Source organism: Ambystoma mexicanum, chromosome 5q (assembly GCF_040938575.1).
Source record: "Ambystoma mexicanum isolate Mex_15411 chromosome 5q, UKY_AmexF1_1, whole genome shotgun sequence".
Lineage (NCBI taxonomy): Eukaryota > Metazoa > Chordata > Amphibia > Caudata > Ambystomatidae > Ambystoma > Ambystoma mexicanum.
This window is the reverse complement of record NC_090933.1, coordinates 191322134-191339883: the sequence shown is the minus strand read 5'-3', so window position 1 is coordinate 191339883 and position 17750 is coordinate 191322134. Positions and strand designations below refer to the sequence as shown.

Sequence of the window (17750 nt, the reverse complement as noted above, 5' to 3'; positions counted from 1 at the left end):
ATCTTAATTTATTATAAAGAAAAAGTGTATCCATATTTGTCATCTGACTGCTACCAACCTTTGAAGTTTCTTGGGAAGAGGGTCTACAATAAACTCTTGTTAAAATGCTGGGTAATCATTTCTGAACCTAGTATCTCAAGAAATAACTCTGAATGGCCAATACACAATACCAGAGGCACAGATAACCAGACTTTTAGAAAGTGGCCAACCCCCCGGTGGATGCCAATTCAATCCAAACAAATATCCTAACCAAAGGGCACAAGGCAGTTTCAGGAAAGGGAGGAGAGTTTATCAGAGATAACTTCACCTAAATTCAATGATTCTTCTTTACCTATGTCACAAAGCCATCTTTAAGTTTAAAATAAGGAACTACCTTTGTACCAACCCAATTAGTCACAGAGATCAAAGCTGAAACTGAAATTCATATTTATCCCCATAAAGTTAGACTTTAAACATTTTTTTCAAAGAGGTCAACCGAATATGATTGCCCTTTCACATTATGCATAGGTCTGCCTGTGCATTCAAAGATAAGGGACTGCAGGGGAATAGTTTGACCACCGTGGAGTGGGTTTTCCCTTCCCCTGCATTTCTTCTGGTAATCTTCAGAGGATAATAATCAAAATGTCACTCAATTGTGGTTCACATTCATGTTCTCAAACTCTATATTTCCATTGGGTTTAAAGGGTTCCTCCTGAAACTCCTGGCATATTACCTTACCAGGATATTTATGACTTTCTCATTTATCCTCCAAAAAAGGGTTATGCTTCCTCCCTTCAATACTTACTTACAATTTTACATTTGCGTGTTTACTTTGCTTTCCACTCCTGGTGTACTCCCCCTGCCAGGATGTAGCTATTTCAGACGGTTCAAGTTTGCTTTCTTTCTCACGCCTGGTTTACTCTCCTGCCAGGATATTGCTGTTTCATAAATGCAAGTTCACTTTCTTTCTCACTCCTGGTTTACTCTCCTGCCAGGGCTTTTGTCCTCTCTAATGAGTCTTTCTATTATCCACAATATTACATTTGTCCAATATTGGTTCAGACCCCATTTTACCAAAGTGCATTACACCGTTTTTCAGGTTTTGGGCTACTGCACCCTTTTCACCATTATTCACATTCACATTAACGTCTCTTTTCATGTAGTGGTTCAACAACCCTTTCTCAGTATTACTTGCAAAGATACCAATTTCCTCAAAGGTCTTGCTTTTCCTGCCATGCACTACTTAGGTAACACAGCATTCACTTGCAGGCACTCCGGTACCACATTCCGATTCCCTGGGCTTACCGGACATCTTTCGTGTCTCTGTTTCTCTATTTTATCTGATTCACTGACTCAGTGTGCGTCCTGTCAGCCAGGCAGACCACGCATTGCCTCTTCCTGTAGTGTACGGCTCCCGCTGGTATTGGCAATCGAGAAGGCCCAAAAGGCTGCAGTCCTTCTGATTAATAAAAGCGGTGGGACTTGCCTGGACGCAGGCCCAATGGCATCTGAGGTGGGGTAAGCAGATTACTTTGGCAACCAGACTTTGGGGGAATAGCCTAATCAAAGGCATTCAACACCCGAGATGGGAAGGGGAATGGAAGAAAAGGGGGATTAGGGTGATGGGGGACATAGCGACACCACAGGGCGTTAGGTCTTTCCAAGAGCTGAGGGAAGAATGGGCGCTGCACAGACAGGAACACTACAGGTACCTGCAACTTAGGCATGCTCTGGCACCACACATGGTTAGGGTGAGTGAAATCCCACAGGCCCCCCCATTTGAACGCAATGCACTGGATGGGGAGATTCGCTAAAACAGATATCAACCCGCTAAATGGCACTGATTCCTAATTCAGCCATAAAGTTAGAGGACTTGAAGGAGAGATGGGTGAAGGGCGTGGGAGATATAGATGAGGGCGAATGGAGAGCAGCAATACAGTAAGCCAGGGAGTTGGCAATAGCGTCCCACTTGAGGATGATACAATTCAAATATTTGCACAGGGTCTACTATTCTAGGGACAAATTGCAGAGGATGGACAGAGGGGAGGGTGACACTTGCCCTAAATCCACAGGGGGACTTCACATGCTATGGCAATTCCTGACATTGCAGAGATACTGGGCGAGGGTCCAAAAAGAGGTAGAAGGGGCCTGGGAGAGACCAACACGATTGGAACCTAAGGGGGCTGTGCTTGCCATCTGGTGAGATGAGGAGATGGACAAATATGCCAGGGGCTTCCTAAATATAACATGCAGAGTGGTCAAGCGGGCATTGCAGAGAAGTGGGTGGGCCAGGAAGCCCCGACCATCGCATCATGGAGATCTTGGATGGAGGTTATAAAGAGATGGGACCAAGTAGTATACAAAAACAGAGGCTGCTCGCAGAAACACCAGAAGATTTGGGGAGGATGGGGGTGAGGGGCGGGAGGGACCTTGAGATAAAAAGGGTGATGTTGGTAGGGGAGGAAGATAGCGACACAGAAGGGAGGGACCTAGAGGGAGAAGAACGGGTGGGGAAGAAAAATGTGAGTGGAGTGGTGAGGGAGACAGGAAGAGGGAGAAGGGGTGGAGGATTTGGGTCAAAGGAAAAACATCTGGATAATTCAATGTTGTACTGAATGACACTATCTTTTGCAAGCCTAACTCTGTACAAAACCTAATAAAGATTTGTTTTGAAAAAAAGATAAGGGACTGCAGGGGTTTAAAAATGTTCAGAATTCTCTAAGAATAGGATGCATTATCTGCCCTAATTTCGGTTTTCACACACATTTCATTTGCAACTAGACTCAATCCAGCATACAAATATTTTCATGAAATCACACAAGGTGATAGCATGTCGTGAATACACTCTGTGTCGTGAATACTCTCTGACCTTTGTACATCTGTGTCAGCATGAGCCAAGGATTCTATGAAGTGGGACCAAACTTGCATCCAGATTTAAATATCGTCTCTCAAAAAAAATGCATTGTGTTTTTAAGAGATTACTTCTCACTTGGTACTCAATATAAATGAGAGGCTTAAGGCACCATATTTAAGAATGACCCTGTATCTTTGTCACTTTAACATTCCCTTTTCCTCCAGTCCTCTATTCCTGGGATTTTTCCATACAAACACACTCCGTATAATTTGGATTTACATTGGGGTTTTATTTTCCTTTTCAAATGTGGCCTCTCATTTTGGGAAAATCAGCTTGCACCCTCTCTACCTGGAATTACTGCCTCAGCAAAGTCAGCTGGCCATCTCGATCCAAGTGTTCAATATGGGCAGCTCATCTGTCTCTGTAAGAATGACTTACAGCTCTTCAGCCTGCCTGTCTGTAAACCAGTCTCCAAATAGTTTGAGTTCGCCCCAGCCTTCTCCAGTTGTTTCCATGAATCTGGCCCTTAATTTCCAATAATAATCCCTGCGTAACTCTATATGCTTAGTTTATATCTTTGTTTTCTTTCCCTAAATGTGTGTGCAGGGTATGGCTTTAGCAGCCTCATGACACAGAGGGGAGGGAAAAGTCACTCCCATTATAAAAATGGCTTTTTCGTTTTACGTTTACTGATGCGAAGGTGTGGGATTAGTAAAATCAGTATCACTGTAATCTGTTGATCAATGTACATATTTACAAGCACCCCCTGTCTCTGTATAATGCTTATAAGCAGACATTTTCTATTTTTCCATTTATCTCCACATTTTTCCATACAATCAAGGCGGATTGTAATTATTTAAAAGACATTTTCTGTATATCATTTGCAATTAGTCCCACATTAATAGGGCATTAGATTAAGGGTTTAGAAAGCTCAAATACTTGTAGTTTTGAATGCAATGCCTTCAAGGTTTTGTATTGTGACTTTCATTAGCTAGACACTGGTTATAACAGGATTGAAGTGGACAAATGGTCCATAAACACAATAAACAGGCCTAGCATTTGTTCAGCAGTCTCATGACTGGATTCCTAAGGTGGGGGCAATTGGAGTAAGGTGAACTCACTGACAGTTTCAAGTCCCCCAAAACTACACCCAGCAATACATTTGAGCAAATCTTTTTGACTTATACAAATCACAGCCTTATTCTAAGTTAAGTTAACAAAATGGTAGAATACAGGGGTACTACACATATACAATTGAATCCTTCTTTTCTCATTTTTAATGGGTTTGAATCAATTTTCTTGAGGCCTTACCTGTGCATTTTTCTCTATGTCCTGGTATATTGATTAGGCAATGTTTGAGTGGATACAAGACAGCCCTTTCACATGAGTTCACCTTTGAAAGAAAAGGAACACATGTTTAATAATATACAACTGTACTCCAGAGTTCTGGGCCTGGTCTTTTTATGATTTCTCTGAATTGTGTGCATGTCCTTAGCATCACCCAGCCAGTCCCTACCTTCAATGCAAGGCCTTGGAAATGGTTGCACATTTTCACAATGTTGAAGAATATTCTTAACAGTGCATGCATTTGCATTCTGCATTTAGTAACAGGGGCATCCTTTTCATCATGATAGCGAGCAAGAAGCAGAAATGTCCAACAAATGACATTTGTGTATGCTGCCTCTCACTCTTTCAGGAAAGACCTTTCTTAGTTCACATTATTTTTGTGGCTACTATCCATGGCTGTATTTTACCAGATAATGCAATGTCAGTTGCTTGGTGGTCGGACTATCTCTGTGCCCTTTTTCCTATTCCCAAATTAGTTCAGAAGATAAGGAAATCCAGGGTGGAGGTCATTCTGGTGGTTCTAGGTTGGCCGAGGAGACATAGCTTCCCTCCTCCTGCAGTTGGCAGTAGATCAAATTTGGTTAATTCCCCAGAGGCCTCATCCTGCGTCAGGATAGAGGGAGGCCCTCTTTCAGCGCAGTTGGTGTTAGATTGGTCCGGACATTTTGTAGAGCCTTTATAACCGAGGCCTCTCGGAGCAGGTTGTCATATCATACTAGTTACTTTAAAATCCTACAGCCATCACTGGGATAATTTTGTGACGTGGTCGATCAAGAATAACATCCCCTAACCCTCTTGTAGTGTCTTAGTGGCTATGCAGTTTAATCAGGAGAGTTCTCCAGGAGCTCAGAAGTCTGTTCTAAGCCTTCCATGACCCATGGGGAGGGGTCCTAATTGGTGTAGTTCTTGTCCACTGCTTTTGCTGGGTTTCCTGCTATCTTGACCTCTAGATCCATTAAGGGTTCCCTTGGAGCCCCCCTGTATTTCTCAAAATCTTACAGTCTCCCCACTCCAAGACTAACAGCTCCTCTGATCTTAAGCTACTAACCTGTAAGACTATTCTTTTGGTGGCTATGACTTTGGCTAGGAGTTTGGGAGACATAGATGCTCTGTTAGCTGTTCCACCCTTTTTGACAATACAGCCTGCAGTTCCGGGAGTTTCCATGGTGGACAATTGCAGGGCTGCCACATGAGTGGATCCGACTGAATGGGAGGTCTCACTGAGAGTGCATTCAGTACTAGAGCTCTGAATGCAGGCACTGGTTGAGTGGGTCGTAGCCTCTGCTCTGCAGCATGAAAAAAAGGTGTATGGATTCTGTCAGGCATCCATGATGATCTGTATGCTCCTGAATTGCGTACACTTTGGCATTGTGCAAAATTAAGCACCGGGACAAGGAGATAATGCCCAAATTACTTACTGTAATCTTCATTACTCTCAGTCCTACTCTTCCTCGACACAGTTCTTACAACCCATCTCCCAATGGAAGACCCCATACAGGGGTGGCCTATGATAATTTCCCCATGATCACCTGTAGGACAGTCTTTTCGCACATTGTACAGAACATGTTTTAGCGCAGGAAGGGCCATATTTATTTGTTAATTTTATTCATTTTGACATTTGTAAAGCGAACCCAACCCTGAGGCATCTATGTGCTGGTTTTTTGACAATACAGCATAAATAAAGTACATACATACATGCGTAACGATTATCAGTAATATATATCACTAACAATTCTGTTGAGGGTTCAAAGTAATGCATACAGTTAACAGTATTAGTCATATTTCAGGTGGATTGTAAGAGAGCGACTTTAGCCGTTCTTGTGTGAATAGTCAGGTTTTCAAGCTTTTGCGGAAGGACCTGTAGGAAGATTCAGGTCTTAGTGGTGATGGAAAAGCGTTCCAGTGTTTGGCAGCTACCACTGGGAAGCTGCGACCCCCTGCTTTCTGTTGTTTGAATCTAGGTATGGTGAGTAAGTGCGAGTGCGCTGAGCGAGTGGGTCTATTGGATTGGTTTTTAGTGAATTTGTTGAATAAGTACTTAGAGGCTGAGTTGGACAGACAGTTGTGTGTCAAGGAGGGGGTATTGAAGAAGATTTGTCCATGGACCGGCAGGCCGTGGCATTCCATCCCACCATGGTAATGTGTTTGTTTTTTGGGATGTCGAGTGCTGTTCTTGGGGCATTTTTTTGAATGACCTGAAGTTTTTTTATATTGTGGTTGTTAGAACCTGCGTAGAGGGCATTACAATAGTCTATTCTGGATGTCACTCTTTCTCAACTCTCATGCTGAACTTCTTTTGCATCTTGAACTCATGGTGGCCCTGAATCATGCTGTTCCCATCTTCATCTTGTATCCTGGCTTGCAACATTATGTGTTACTACTGACTTCTGCAATTGTATTCACTCTCCCCTCTTGCTTCTCCACTCTTTTGACTGCTTACTCTCTGTTCTCTCCTCCTTTGCCTTCTCCCTTTTCCTATCTCCTCCCCTTACTTTCTTCTATGCACTTACTCTATCAGAATTGTCCCTGGACCTAGTATGATAGCAACCTCGTCTGTCTCCTCCTCCCTCCCCTTACTGGTTTTTTCCTCCCGAACCCCCCTCCAGCACTATCTGAAATGTCGTCAGGCCTAATATGATAGTCGCTTGTTTTGTTCCTCCCCTACCTTTCTGCACCCCTCTCCCTCACCTCTTGTTTTTTTTCCGGCTCTACCAGAAATGTCGTCAGGCCTAGTACGGTAGTCGCCTGTCTGTTTCCATTTCCTTCCCACTCTCCCCCTCCCTTTCTTTTCTATGTTTTAGCTCTTGCACTATCTGAAATGTCGTCAGGCCGAGTACGATAGTTAATTTCACATCTTTACTGTTCATGGCCTGTAAGAATGTCATTGTTTTTTTCCCTTGTTCCCTCCCTTGCCTTGAAGCGCTTTGAAACACATTGTGTATAGGCGCTATATAAATAAACTATCATATCATATCACAAGAGAGCTCTAGCAAGCGTAATACAGCTGTCAGATGACACGGAAGATCTACAGGCATTGATGAGTTTTGAAATGTAGGCTGCAGCCGAGGCCATGGCGTTAACTTGTCTGGTTAAGGTGAGTGCTGAGTCAAGCTAAATACCCAGGGTTTTCACTTCCTTGGAGACATTGATCATAATCATAATCCCATCAATAACGAAGGATTTGAAGGAGTCACAGAGTTTGTTTAGACGGCTTTGTGAGCCTATGGGGAGTAACTCTGTTTTGTCATCATTTAAGCAAAGGCCATGCTGGGCCATCCAGGCCTGGATGGTTTGATAGATTTGATTTAGTGATTCTGAGTCAGTGTCATACGTACCTGTTATAGGGATGAGGATTTGGGTAGTGTCTGTATAGTTCGTATAGGTGATACCCAAGTCATTGAGAAGGTTAAATAGAGGCTTGGTAAAGATATTGTAGAGTGTGTGGGAGACGCAGGAGCCTTGAAGAACTCCACAGGTGACTGGCACTGGCAATGCTGCTGCGGTAGGTGAGAAGACCCTTGTGGTTCTGTTAGTCAGGAAGGACTGTGCCCAAAGTATAGCTTTGGTTGAAAAGTGGGAAGCCGAGGAGAGTATGTTGTGGTTGACTAAATCAAAATCTGCTGAGAGGTCCAACAGTGGAAGGAGCACTTAGTTGCCGTTATCTTTAATCTTGTCCATTTGTATTTTTAAGTCCAGGAGGGCTGTTTCAGTGCCATGCCCTGGGTGGAAGCCTGATAGACAATGGCCTAGGAGGGCGTTAGATTCCAAATAGTTTTGGATTTGCAGACAAGCTGCTCTGTAGAATATTTTAAGGAGGAAAGGTACTTTTATATTTTAAGGAGGAAATCATTTTTTTTCTTTCTGTGTTTGATATTAATGTGTGATAAGACCAGTGCTGTGAAGCATGCTACGAAGCACTATTAAACAAACGTTTATCAGTTCTGTTTATTTTTAACACTCCCAGTGCAAAGAGTTTGAGAGAGAACATCAATGCATATCTGTTGACAAAGCCACAATAGCAATGGGTTTAGACTTTTGTGTTGCAGTGAGCTCAGCGACATTCAGAGTGATGTATGGAAGGGACTATGGTTTTTGAACTGGGTTGCTGTCCTGTACTGAATGTGCTGCTGGTGGCCTCCCAGTCTGTCCACGTCCCCTTAAATTGTTGTGGAAATAGTTGACCATTGCATTGTGGGATGCTGGCGGTATTAATACTTCCATGAGGGTTAGGGGCGGTGCGCACGTTCAAGCAAAGATCTGTTATAGGGTTTCTTTGATGGAGGTAAGTACCTCAAAAGTAAGTACTGTGACGGGGGAGATTGGGAGTAATGAAGACTACTGCTAAGTAGTCATCTGTTCTCTAAAGACACATCTGGCTATACCAAAAAACGTTGCATTAAAACTTGGCACAAACAACCTCCACGAATCTGTGTGATATGTTAATATGCAAACCTTTACATGAAACGCAGCATGCTGGACTGGAAGAGTAAGGGGGTTGGGGGTCAAAAATCCCTCGAGCACCTTATCAAAACTTGGCATTTACGAATTCAGCCTTCTTGCACTCCTCCTTGAGCAATGACGAGACCTGTTGCAAGATACTACAATGATAGTCCAAAATGAACACTAAAATGCACGTATAAACATGGAGAACTGAAACCAAAAAATGTCGGACTCGGAGAGCTGGCCTCTTAGTCCTCCCCAGTTTGCTTCCGTGTGACTGCGCGGCCCTGTCAGCCCTCTCGGACTTTGAAAAGTAAGAACAAAACAGGGGTACACACACTAAAAATCAGCAACAAGCGGAGGCGGTTGACAAGAAAGCGACGCAGACAGAAACGTTTTTGTCTCTCCAGGCAGATCTCATGGGGCAAAGCTTTGAAATGAAATCCGCCCGTGGGACCAGGGTCACAGGAAGGAGGACTTTCAGAGGCCTGCTTTGAGGCCTGACGGGTTTAACAGCGAACAAAAAACATAGAGCGTATCTTTCAAAGAATTCAGCCTCCTTTCTGTTTCCATTGTTCCGATGATGCGCAAACGGCGCTGTCCTCGATACTCTTCAAACGTAGGGCGGCTCTTTTTGTGCATTTTATTATATTTTGATGGAGAGGGGGCGCGGCTGAGGAGCTGGGCGGGGTCAGTGTTTCGCTTCCGCCAATGGCGGAGACTTATGCAAACGAGCCTGGGTGGCGGCGCCCTGCAGAGCAGAGCAGGCGCTCAGTGCAGCCACTGGCGTTGGGACCGCTAGAGCTTGGCCGCTTTGGGAGCGCGCATTCCGGATCTGTTTCAGAGGCTCCAGGGTACGCATTCCTGCCCGGACCTCATGTGCAGTAATACGTAGTTCCGCAGGCTGTTCCGTCCACCCGAGCCCTCCATGATGAAGTACAAGGTAGGCAACGGTGGTGTGTCTTGGAGGGGTGTATGGAGTTTTGCTTACTTGTGTTTCCAGAGACCTGTGATGTTGGTCTTGCTGTCGAAGTTCTGAAGCCACTTCTGTGGTGTGCCCAGCACGCCTTTACCAAAGAGAAAGAGAGAGGCTATTCTGTGCCCGGTTTATCAAGTTATTTATTTAACGGCACGTTTTGCAATGGCTTCTATTAAATAGGCTCCCACACTCGGGCTGGCAGCGAAATGTCATGGTCGTATACAAAAGCAAACGTTTCGTGTAGGCATTAAGAATGTCTGTGTCGTTATGTCACCGTTTACGCAGGCACCATTGGGTCAACTTGTATTGCGGTGCTCCGAAGGGGGGCACGGGGGCACTTTTTTTTTTGTTTAAAGATGTGACGGTGACTGCTATTAATAGAAAATATACAAAGTTCTACCCTTCGGCAGGGCACTGCCAACATTATTTTTACTCAAGCGGGGGCGCATAAACACTTTGAAAAGCCCTACCTTAGTACTTATGAGTTCTCCCCATTTCTGGGAGGAGAAACTCTTTTTCACTCCATGATTAGAAGGGTAACAGCACATGCGGGTCTGGTTGGTCGTGGTGGGTCTGTTGGGTTGTTAAATGTAAAGACGTGGAGAGCATCAGATGTGTGTGTGTGTGGTTGTGTTGACCTTTTGGAATAGCTCCGCCGTGCATGTGGCCCGGTGACTTGCAGGGGTCTGCTCTTGGTTAAGTGAACTCTGTGGAATGCTGTGCGCTCGTTGCTTCCCTCCCCCTGTTTAATTGATGGCATGTTTCCTTCGACCTTTAGCACTACTCCCACGCGTAGAGGCCGTGTATCTGGCAGAACCTTGTCTTTTCCGCGGTGTGGGTTCTGAGGTTGAGCAAGCTGCCGAGATGCTGCCAGCGAAGAAAGCTATTGTAAGAACTTAAACTGTACATGTGCAGGTTTGCATGAGAAATGCCTAGGCTCCAGCGTTGGGGCTTGCTTGCAATAGTTTGACAGTACGGCTGCTTTATCATGGAACAATTGGAACCAGCCTGCCAAGTTCAGTGTGTACTTTGACACCGCCGGGGGTATTTGGTCTCCAGCTTCACCCTTGCTTGCCAACAATCCTCTGTGAAAGGTGTTTTGAACCACCAGTGTGGCTGTGTCTGTCCCTGTTTCTGCTCTCAGTAGTTTAGTTATAAGTGTTTGCTAGCTTGTGGTCTAGGCAGGGGGGAGGAGCACCTATGGATAAGCCTTGGCAGGCCTAAACCTGTACAAACACGCCCAGAGGCTGCGTTTTTTTTACTTGAACAACAAGCTTAAAAAATACACCAAGAAACCGAGTGCGGCCTGTATAGATAACTTGAAAATGTTGTAGGTACATTAATTAATCGGATAGGTAGCACCCCCCCAGTTCCGGTACTGTGAGCTGTGAGGAAAAGTTGTCTGGTAGATCGCTGTCCTCTTGTTTTGCCCCCCCCACCCCCCCGCCGCCCCCTGCACTTGGTACCACGTGCACAAAAGTTCTATTTTGTGACGGCTTGTGGCTGCAGAGGAAGCTCGAGGTGGGGCACGGGAGGGTGGCTGGGAGGGGGGTGTTGGGGGGTGGGACATTCCTGTGGCATTCCGAGCCCCAGCGTACCCTCATCATTGTCGCTGCGACAAAGCCACGCGAAGCCAGCTGGCCACGTCCTTTGCCAGCGTCTGACATAACGTTTGCAGTGATCTCAGCGCAAGGCGGCCCGCATGTGTCTTCTATGTGCTTGCTTTTCTGTGCAGGGAGGCACTGGGGAGAAAACGTGGCGCTTCTTGTTTGAAATCGGAAGGGAACTCTCCGGCGAAGCACTTATTTAAGTAGCGGGAATAGAGATTATTGCAAAGCATTTGGAAATGAGAGGAGGGCTTCTATAAATAGCCACGGGCCAAGCCAATAGAAACCCTGTGAATCTAGTATGGGGGTGGCACCTGGGGTTCTGCTGCAGGATCCCGTCTGGGGACCCAGCTACAGAAGTCTATGGAGCCGCTGACTGGGAAATGCACTGGGGCGGGAGGGACTCCTCCCTCTGTAAAAACATATATTTAAAAGATGTTTGTTATAACGCTGCCCCTGCATGTATACTGATCAGTATGCCCCGGGTCTGATTTGCAATGGCGCAATCCCATAGAAAAACGCTTTGGAAATTCGGCTCTCTGTAACAAACTGGCATGAAACGGCTATTCTTTCCTTGGCCTTCACAAGCAACTGTTACTATCCCAGGACGCTCTAGAGCATGTAACTTACGAAATGATATGTTATTTATAACGCGCTTAATACCCAGAGGTTTCTAAGCGCGGACCCGGGGATTGAACCCTGTGTTGCTGCGTGTCGTCTTGCTTCCAATTGCGAGCACGTTGCCCCTCAGCTATTCTCCCTAGACTTGCAGGGTGCACACATACAGCGCTGTACAGTAATAAAATCAAGGAAAAAAAGTGGTCTGTAAAAAAAAAAGAAAATCTGCCCAGCTGTGGTTTGATCCTGTGAAGGTGTACCCATTTAACCCCGCCCCCTTAAATGATACAATGGGATTGGGGGTTGCAGGGGTGTACCCCGCATCCATTACATGGACGCAGCAGCAAAACCACAGCCTTTTTGCCTCAATTGTTTGTGTAAAGACATTTTTGCAGCGATTTTTAACACATGGAACCCATACACCAGATACACATAGATTTGCAATCTATCAGAGTGATATCGCATTTCTGCATAGTTTCTGGTCTTGGCTACATTTTCTGGTGAGTGAGATAATGACTCACACTCTGTGCCCCCTCCCCCACCCTCGTTCGAGCCATATGTGAACGTAAACGGTCTCTTGTTTTAGTAATGCTGCTCTGGCGTTTAGTTTGTTTGCTAGCTTCGCCAATTGTGGCAGCTAGAAGAGCAGATGCGTGGTGATGTGCCCTGGACAAGATCACACGTTTTGTTCAAGTGGAGAAGTCGGTTATGAAACAGTCAGATATGTTAAACTACTAGGGTTAGGGGTTTGCAGCATTTGGTTAGGGGTTTGCAGCATTTGGTTAGGGGTTTGCAGCATTTAGCCAGTAAGATAGCTCAGTGGGTTGAGCGCTCGCTGCTGCGATCTGAGCGTCATCTGTAGGTCGCAGGTTCGAATCCCGGCAAGGCCAACTCAGCCTTTCATCCTTCCGAGGTCGATAAATGAGTACCGATTTCGGTTGGGTGATATTGTCTGTAAATATGTTCTCTGTAAAGCGGTTTGGATTAAGGCGCTATATAAATTACACATTATTATCATTCCACTGTCGCCAGCATGGCCATGGAACGTGTAGGCTGATACATCTGGAGAGTCGCAGAGCCTGGCACTAGGCCACATCTGTGGGAAGTACCAGGGTAAGGCGAAGCACACTTTCCAGAGTAGTACCTATTCAAGAAAAGCATCCTTGTGTTTCTTTGCTGTGCCAAGTTCACCCGGCGCCCCAATGTGCATTGCAAGCTTTACTACAAGGGGGGGGGCGCAGGGTGGATGGTGTCAATATTGGCTTTGCAAATGAGCCACTTCCAAGTGTTGGTTTTGTAAACGTGGCTTTTCCAAGGACTTTGAGCTGCGCTTCCTGTATCATGGACAGAAACAATTACCTACACACGGAAACGCTGGCATGAAAAGTCGCCAACATAGCAACTGAAAGGTATCCTGCTGTGCCGTGGGCAGCCCGCGGGGGGCTACGGGTACGCGGCTGGGGCTCATAGTACCACCCTATAGATATATATCGTGTTGGATTTCCCAAATAACAGAAAACTATGCACAGCGTGTGCATGACCGTATACATATAACAGTCACTTATATTTATAGACCGATTGCTACAGCAGTTTTTTACCTGGCGGTGTAAATAACTGGTGGTATTAATACCCAGTGCCGTGATTCCTAATGTATCAACTTGGAAAGGATGAAAGGCGGAGTCTGCAGGATTCCAGGCTGTGGCCTGAGCACGCTCAACCCGCTGAGATACCTGGCCAGCGTTCATATTTGTGTGTGGGCGTTTTGCAAACCTGACTGGATCAGCCCCGGAGAACCGTGTTTTGAATGGTTCCCTCTGGGCTGGGCACTGGCCTGGGTGTAAAAGGGAGAACGGGAGGTCTCTCTGTAATGGTTGGTTCAACACTGCACACGAAATGACCTCACCGCTGACGAGAGGCCACGGATGGAATGAGCACGGAAACGCATCTCTTCTGGCTTCCATTTCGACCGTGCAGTGGTCATTTTGGGCAATTTGGATACTTTCCTCACAAACCATCTCCATTTTAGATCTATAACATCCTGGTGGATTCGAAACTGCTATCCCGTAGGAGCCAGAATGCAACACGAGTTCCGCTTCAAGAGTGATTACCCTTTCCTCGGAGTGGCGAGGAGAGGTAGGCTGCATAACCTAATAGTTAATTGTTTTCGTTCACCTGGCTGAAATGAATTGCCTGCTAAACCTGAAATAACAGGTGTCTGTTACCGTTGCCAAATCGATGGCTCTCCTTTCATCAGAGTTAAAAGAGGTTGAAAGGGTGAGTCGGCGGACGCTCGTGGTGTTCACACCTGTGACCCAAGGGTACAGCAAAGCCACGGTCGGCATGCGCGCAACCCTCTGAGCTTTCTGGCCCATTTCAGAACACTCCCACCCTCTTTCAGCATCCTGGAATAATGCACAGAAGCGGGAGAAGAACCGATGGGGGGCGCGCCTTTCACCATCAGATTTAAAAAAAGAACAACCTTCTTTTGTTTTTGGAATGCTGCGGTGGGTGACCTCATGTCCTCTCGAGATATCTGCCAATTACTGTGACGTAGAAGCGAACACAAACATGGCCTGTGCGGTCTCGGGTAGAGGACGGGGGGGGGGGCTGGAGGGAGGGGCCGGGCGTTCTATTTTTAGTCCTTGGGCGAACTTGAGAGAAATGTAAACAAGCTGACTTTCAGAAAAAAACACCGTTCGTACAGTGTGTCCCCGTTAAGGCTGAGATTGGTCGACGAGACCCCCAGTCTCTTGGAAGCAAGGGCTGGGAAGACTCGGCGCCTCTCCAGTGCACGGGTAGATGGGTAATGCCAGCCGGGCCCAGCACGAAGAAGAACCAAGCTTGGACTGGTCTCCAGTATTAAGCAGCGCATTATAAAAGGATAATTAATGAATGATCCGCGAGTGTGATAGTTTGTATCAAATCTAGCACTTCTGGTGCAAGTGATTGCAAGTGTGAGCTCTGCAAATAGAGACGTGTGCTTCAGTTGATTCAAAAGATTTCTAAATCCCTTTCTCCTTTGAGGGATTTCTGACAGGAGCCAATTGAGAATGCACGCTACTATGTCGAATCCAGCATGCTGTCTACTTGGCAAGCATATCCGACAGTTCACAAACTGCACAACTTCTGCTCTAGCGTAGCTTTCTTCATGAACCAGTTGAAAGTAAGGTCTTTGTCCCAGTGCACAAAACAAGACTTTTTTTCGATGGTCCAAGTGGCATAGCGCCCTTAGTCACCAATGAGGATTCCAAAATGGCGCTGTTTAGTGCTGATATCTGGTTGGGGCTTGAGGCCTACCAGGTCATCCTTTCTTAATGATCCCCTTCTAGGGTCATGGACTCTTTAACAAATCAGGCCCACATTAAACGCGGGATCAATTACAGAATTTAGTCCATCAAATATGCCCTCTGGTGACTCTTGTACAAGTCCCACATTATTTTAAGGTAATTTACAGGGTGGCCGGGGCCCAACCACGGAGGAGCGTTTTTGTGCATCTGCGCGGATAAGCAGCTTGTGTTGATCGCCTCAGAGCTGTGTAGATTCCCCTTGCTTGTCAAGCCTTTGGGAAATGGCGCAGAAGCACTATCGCTGTGACGTGGTCATCCGCTCCTCGGTCATGGTGGACCTCAGACGTTTGAAGCGCGTGGAAGATTCTGCAATAGGAGCTTGCGGCACTTGGCAAATCCTGTTCCATTCCTCTTGCTAGTATTGACTGTCTAAGGGTGGAATGTAGAGTGAACTGTGGACCGGCGACTGGTTCGGCACTTGTTTTCATGGGGGTGGGGTCTTTCCAGATGGTGTCAGTGTGGCATATTCCCCAGAACATTGCTATACAAAAGTGGGAATTCCCGCCTAAACGGGGGTACACATTTCAAAAGACAGAAATCTAGAAAGGATAGAGATCGAGACACTCAGTGCACCCAAAAGGCAGTGAGACAGACCGACTCCAGTGCCGGGCCTGCTGTGTGAGGCTGGCGACCTGATACCATCTTGGTGTCTAAAAAAGCCTGGAGGAGAAAAGGTGTTTCCATTATCCAAAGGGAAAATGGATATCCTGGGGCTTCTATTGTGCCAGTCTGCAATCTCAGGTACAACTGCAACCCCTCATTTAGTTAAGTATGGCTCTCCCTCCTTTTAATGCGGACTGAAATGGATAAAGGCGGCCCCGCGCGAGCAGCAGGATGGGTGTGGCACGCCACTGGAATTCACACGTGCCCCGATCCTGGCTTATCAGCGCTCGGCGCCCTTTAGGCGCCCTTTGTTCAGCTTGGGCCTGTGGCTTTGTAAAGTAAGTGCAGGCAAGAACTTCAAAATGACTGGGTCTGGGCAGCTAACAAGGAGGGCGAGCCAAGATAAACCCTCACGACGATAGGGGAACGCATATCCATCATAAACGTGGAGGCTAATATTTCCCATCAGCTGAGAGAGTTTTTGTTCAGGGCTTCCAATGAAGCCGTGGTGGGGACTTGACGGACACTAGCTTTGGAATGGGAGTGTGGGATGTAAGACATTATATATACAATTGCTTCTAATATAGCAATGCACACTTTTAAGGTAAATGTATTCTAATAATGTCATCTCTTGACCCAGTACAGTTGCTACCCAATACATAGGGGTTGGAGGAGGGAACATGATATGATTATTGTGCGATGGAGTGAGCAATACACGGACAGTTAGGTCAGGATAATGCAGGGGGGGGGCTAGGCGGGGAGCAATTACTGTGGAGCGCATAATACTATATAAGAAGCTTTTCAGACAAAGTAAATGATATGCTCAGAATTCCCAGGACTAGCTGTTGCACAGGTCTGCAATCTCTGGCTATCCAGGTGTTTTAAACTTCAACTCCCATGAGCCCCCACCATTGGCTATGCTGGCTAAGGCTGTTGGGAGTTGCAGTCCAAAACATCTGGAGGGCCACACTTTGCAGACGCCTGATATTATCGCACGAACGTCCCTCGGAGAAGTGGCCAGTCACTGGATGACCTAATGCCCCAGCAGCAGACAGCCAAGCTGTGCCCCCATTCGCCAGCCCCAGTGTAAACAAAATAAAATGAGCAAGTGCTGGACTTTTGACCCAGCCCTTTTGACAGCATGCTGGGGCTGGAACGACGGAAAGCTTGCCCCCCCAGAAGACTGGTTCTTGAATGGAATGGGCTCCTGCCAACCCCTGGTTGGGGTGGTGCCCGCAGGGCGGGCGACTGATCAACACGGAGGCGATGGTCTTTTTAATCAGGTGTCATGGCTGTTCATGCACCAAAAAGAGAATCGTGACACTGTAAAAACAAAAAAGACTTTTACGTCTATAAGATGGTGGTCGAAGTGCGTGCGAGCTTTTATGGAACATGTTTTCTACAGTATGGTTGCCTTATGACGCTTGCACCGCAAGAGCTTCATCGGGCCTGAAGCAGGACGGCAAGGGCCCCAGGCGCTAGGAAGCAGTCCAGGCACAGAGGGAGCACTGCCCTATGTCTCCACCGCGCGTGCCACATTGTTCGCAGAGTTTCCTCGTCACATTGAAAAGGGCCCATCCCCCATTTGCTTCACTGCGGTCACCTTTTTAAGCATGCTAGTCGGGCCTGGATTAGAGAGTGAACGTGCTGTGATGAGGTGCGCCCCTCGCAGAACCCACCGCCTCCGCCCCCGGCCGCATTGCCTTTGGTTTAGCCCCTGAGACAGTGTAACCTGCTGTGTGGCTGAAAGGGACTCTATTGTGCGAAAACGTGTGTGACAGGGATAAGAGCCACAGTGGTAAGCTCTGCAGCAGGGGGGCATCCTGCCACACACGGTCACTTCCGTGTCATTGGGCCCAGACAGAGGCTGCTGCAAACGGGAAGTAGAATGAGTGCCGCCACACTATCTTAAGTAGGCAGGACTCAGAGATACCATGGGTGCTATCTTCAATTAGACAACGGTGTTTGTCTCCCCC

At 46.6% G+C, this 17750-nt stretch overlaps 1 protein-coding gene across 4 annotated transcripts in view; it reads left to right on the top strand.

Annotated features, from left to right (window-relative positions):
* Window positions 1–9385: 9385 nt before the first annotated feature.
* NEDD9 (neural precursor cell expressed, developmentally down-regulated 9) overlaps window positions 9386–17750 on the top strand; it is a 78771-nt gene continuing 70406 nt past the window's right edge. For all 4 annotated transcript variants that reach the window (XM_069620719.1, XM_069620718.1, XM_069620717.1 and 1 more), the window contains exon 1: window positions 9386–9563. In XM_069620719.1, the coding sequence (XP_069476820.1) occupies window positions 9549–9563 (15 nt within the window). In that variant the 5' untranslated portion in view covers window positions 9386–9548. The remainder of the gene's footprint in view (window positions 9564–17750) is intronic.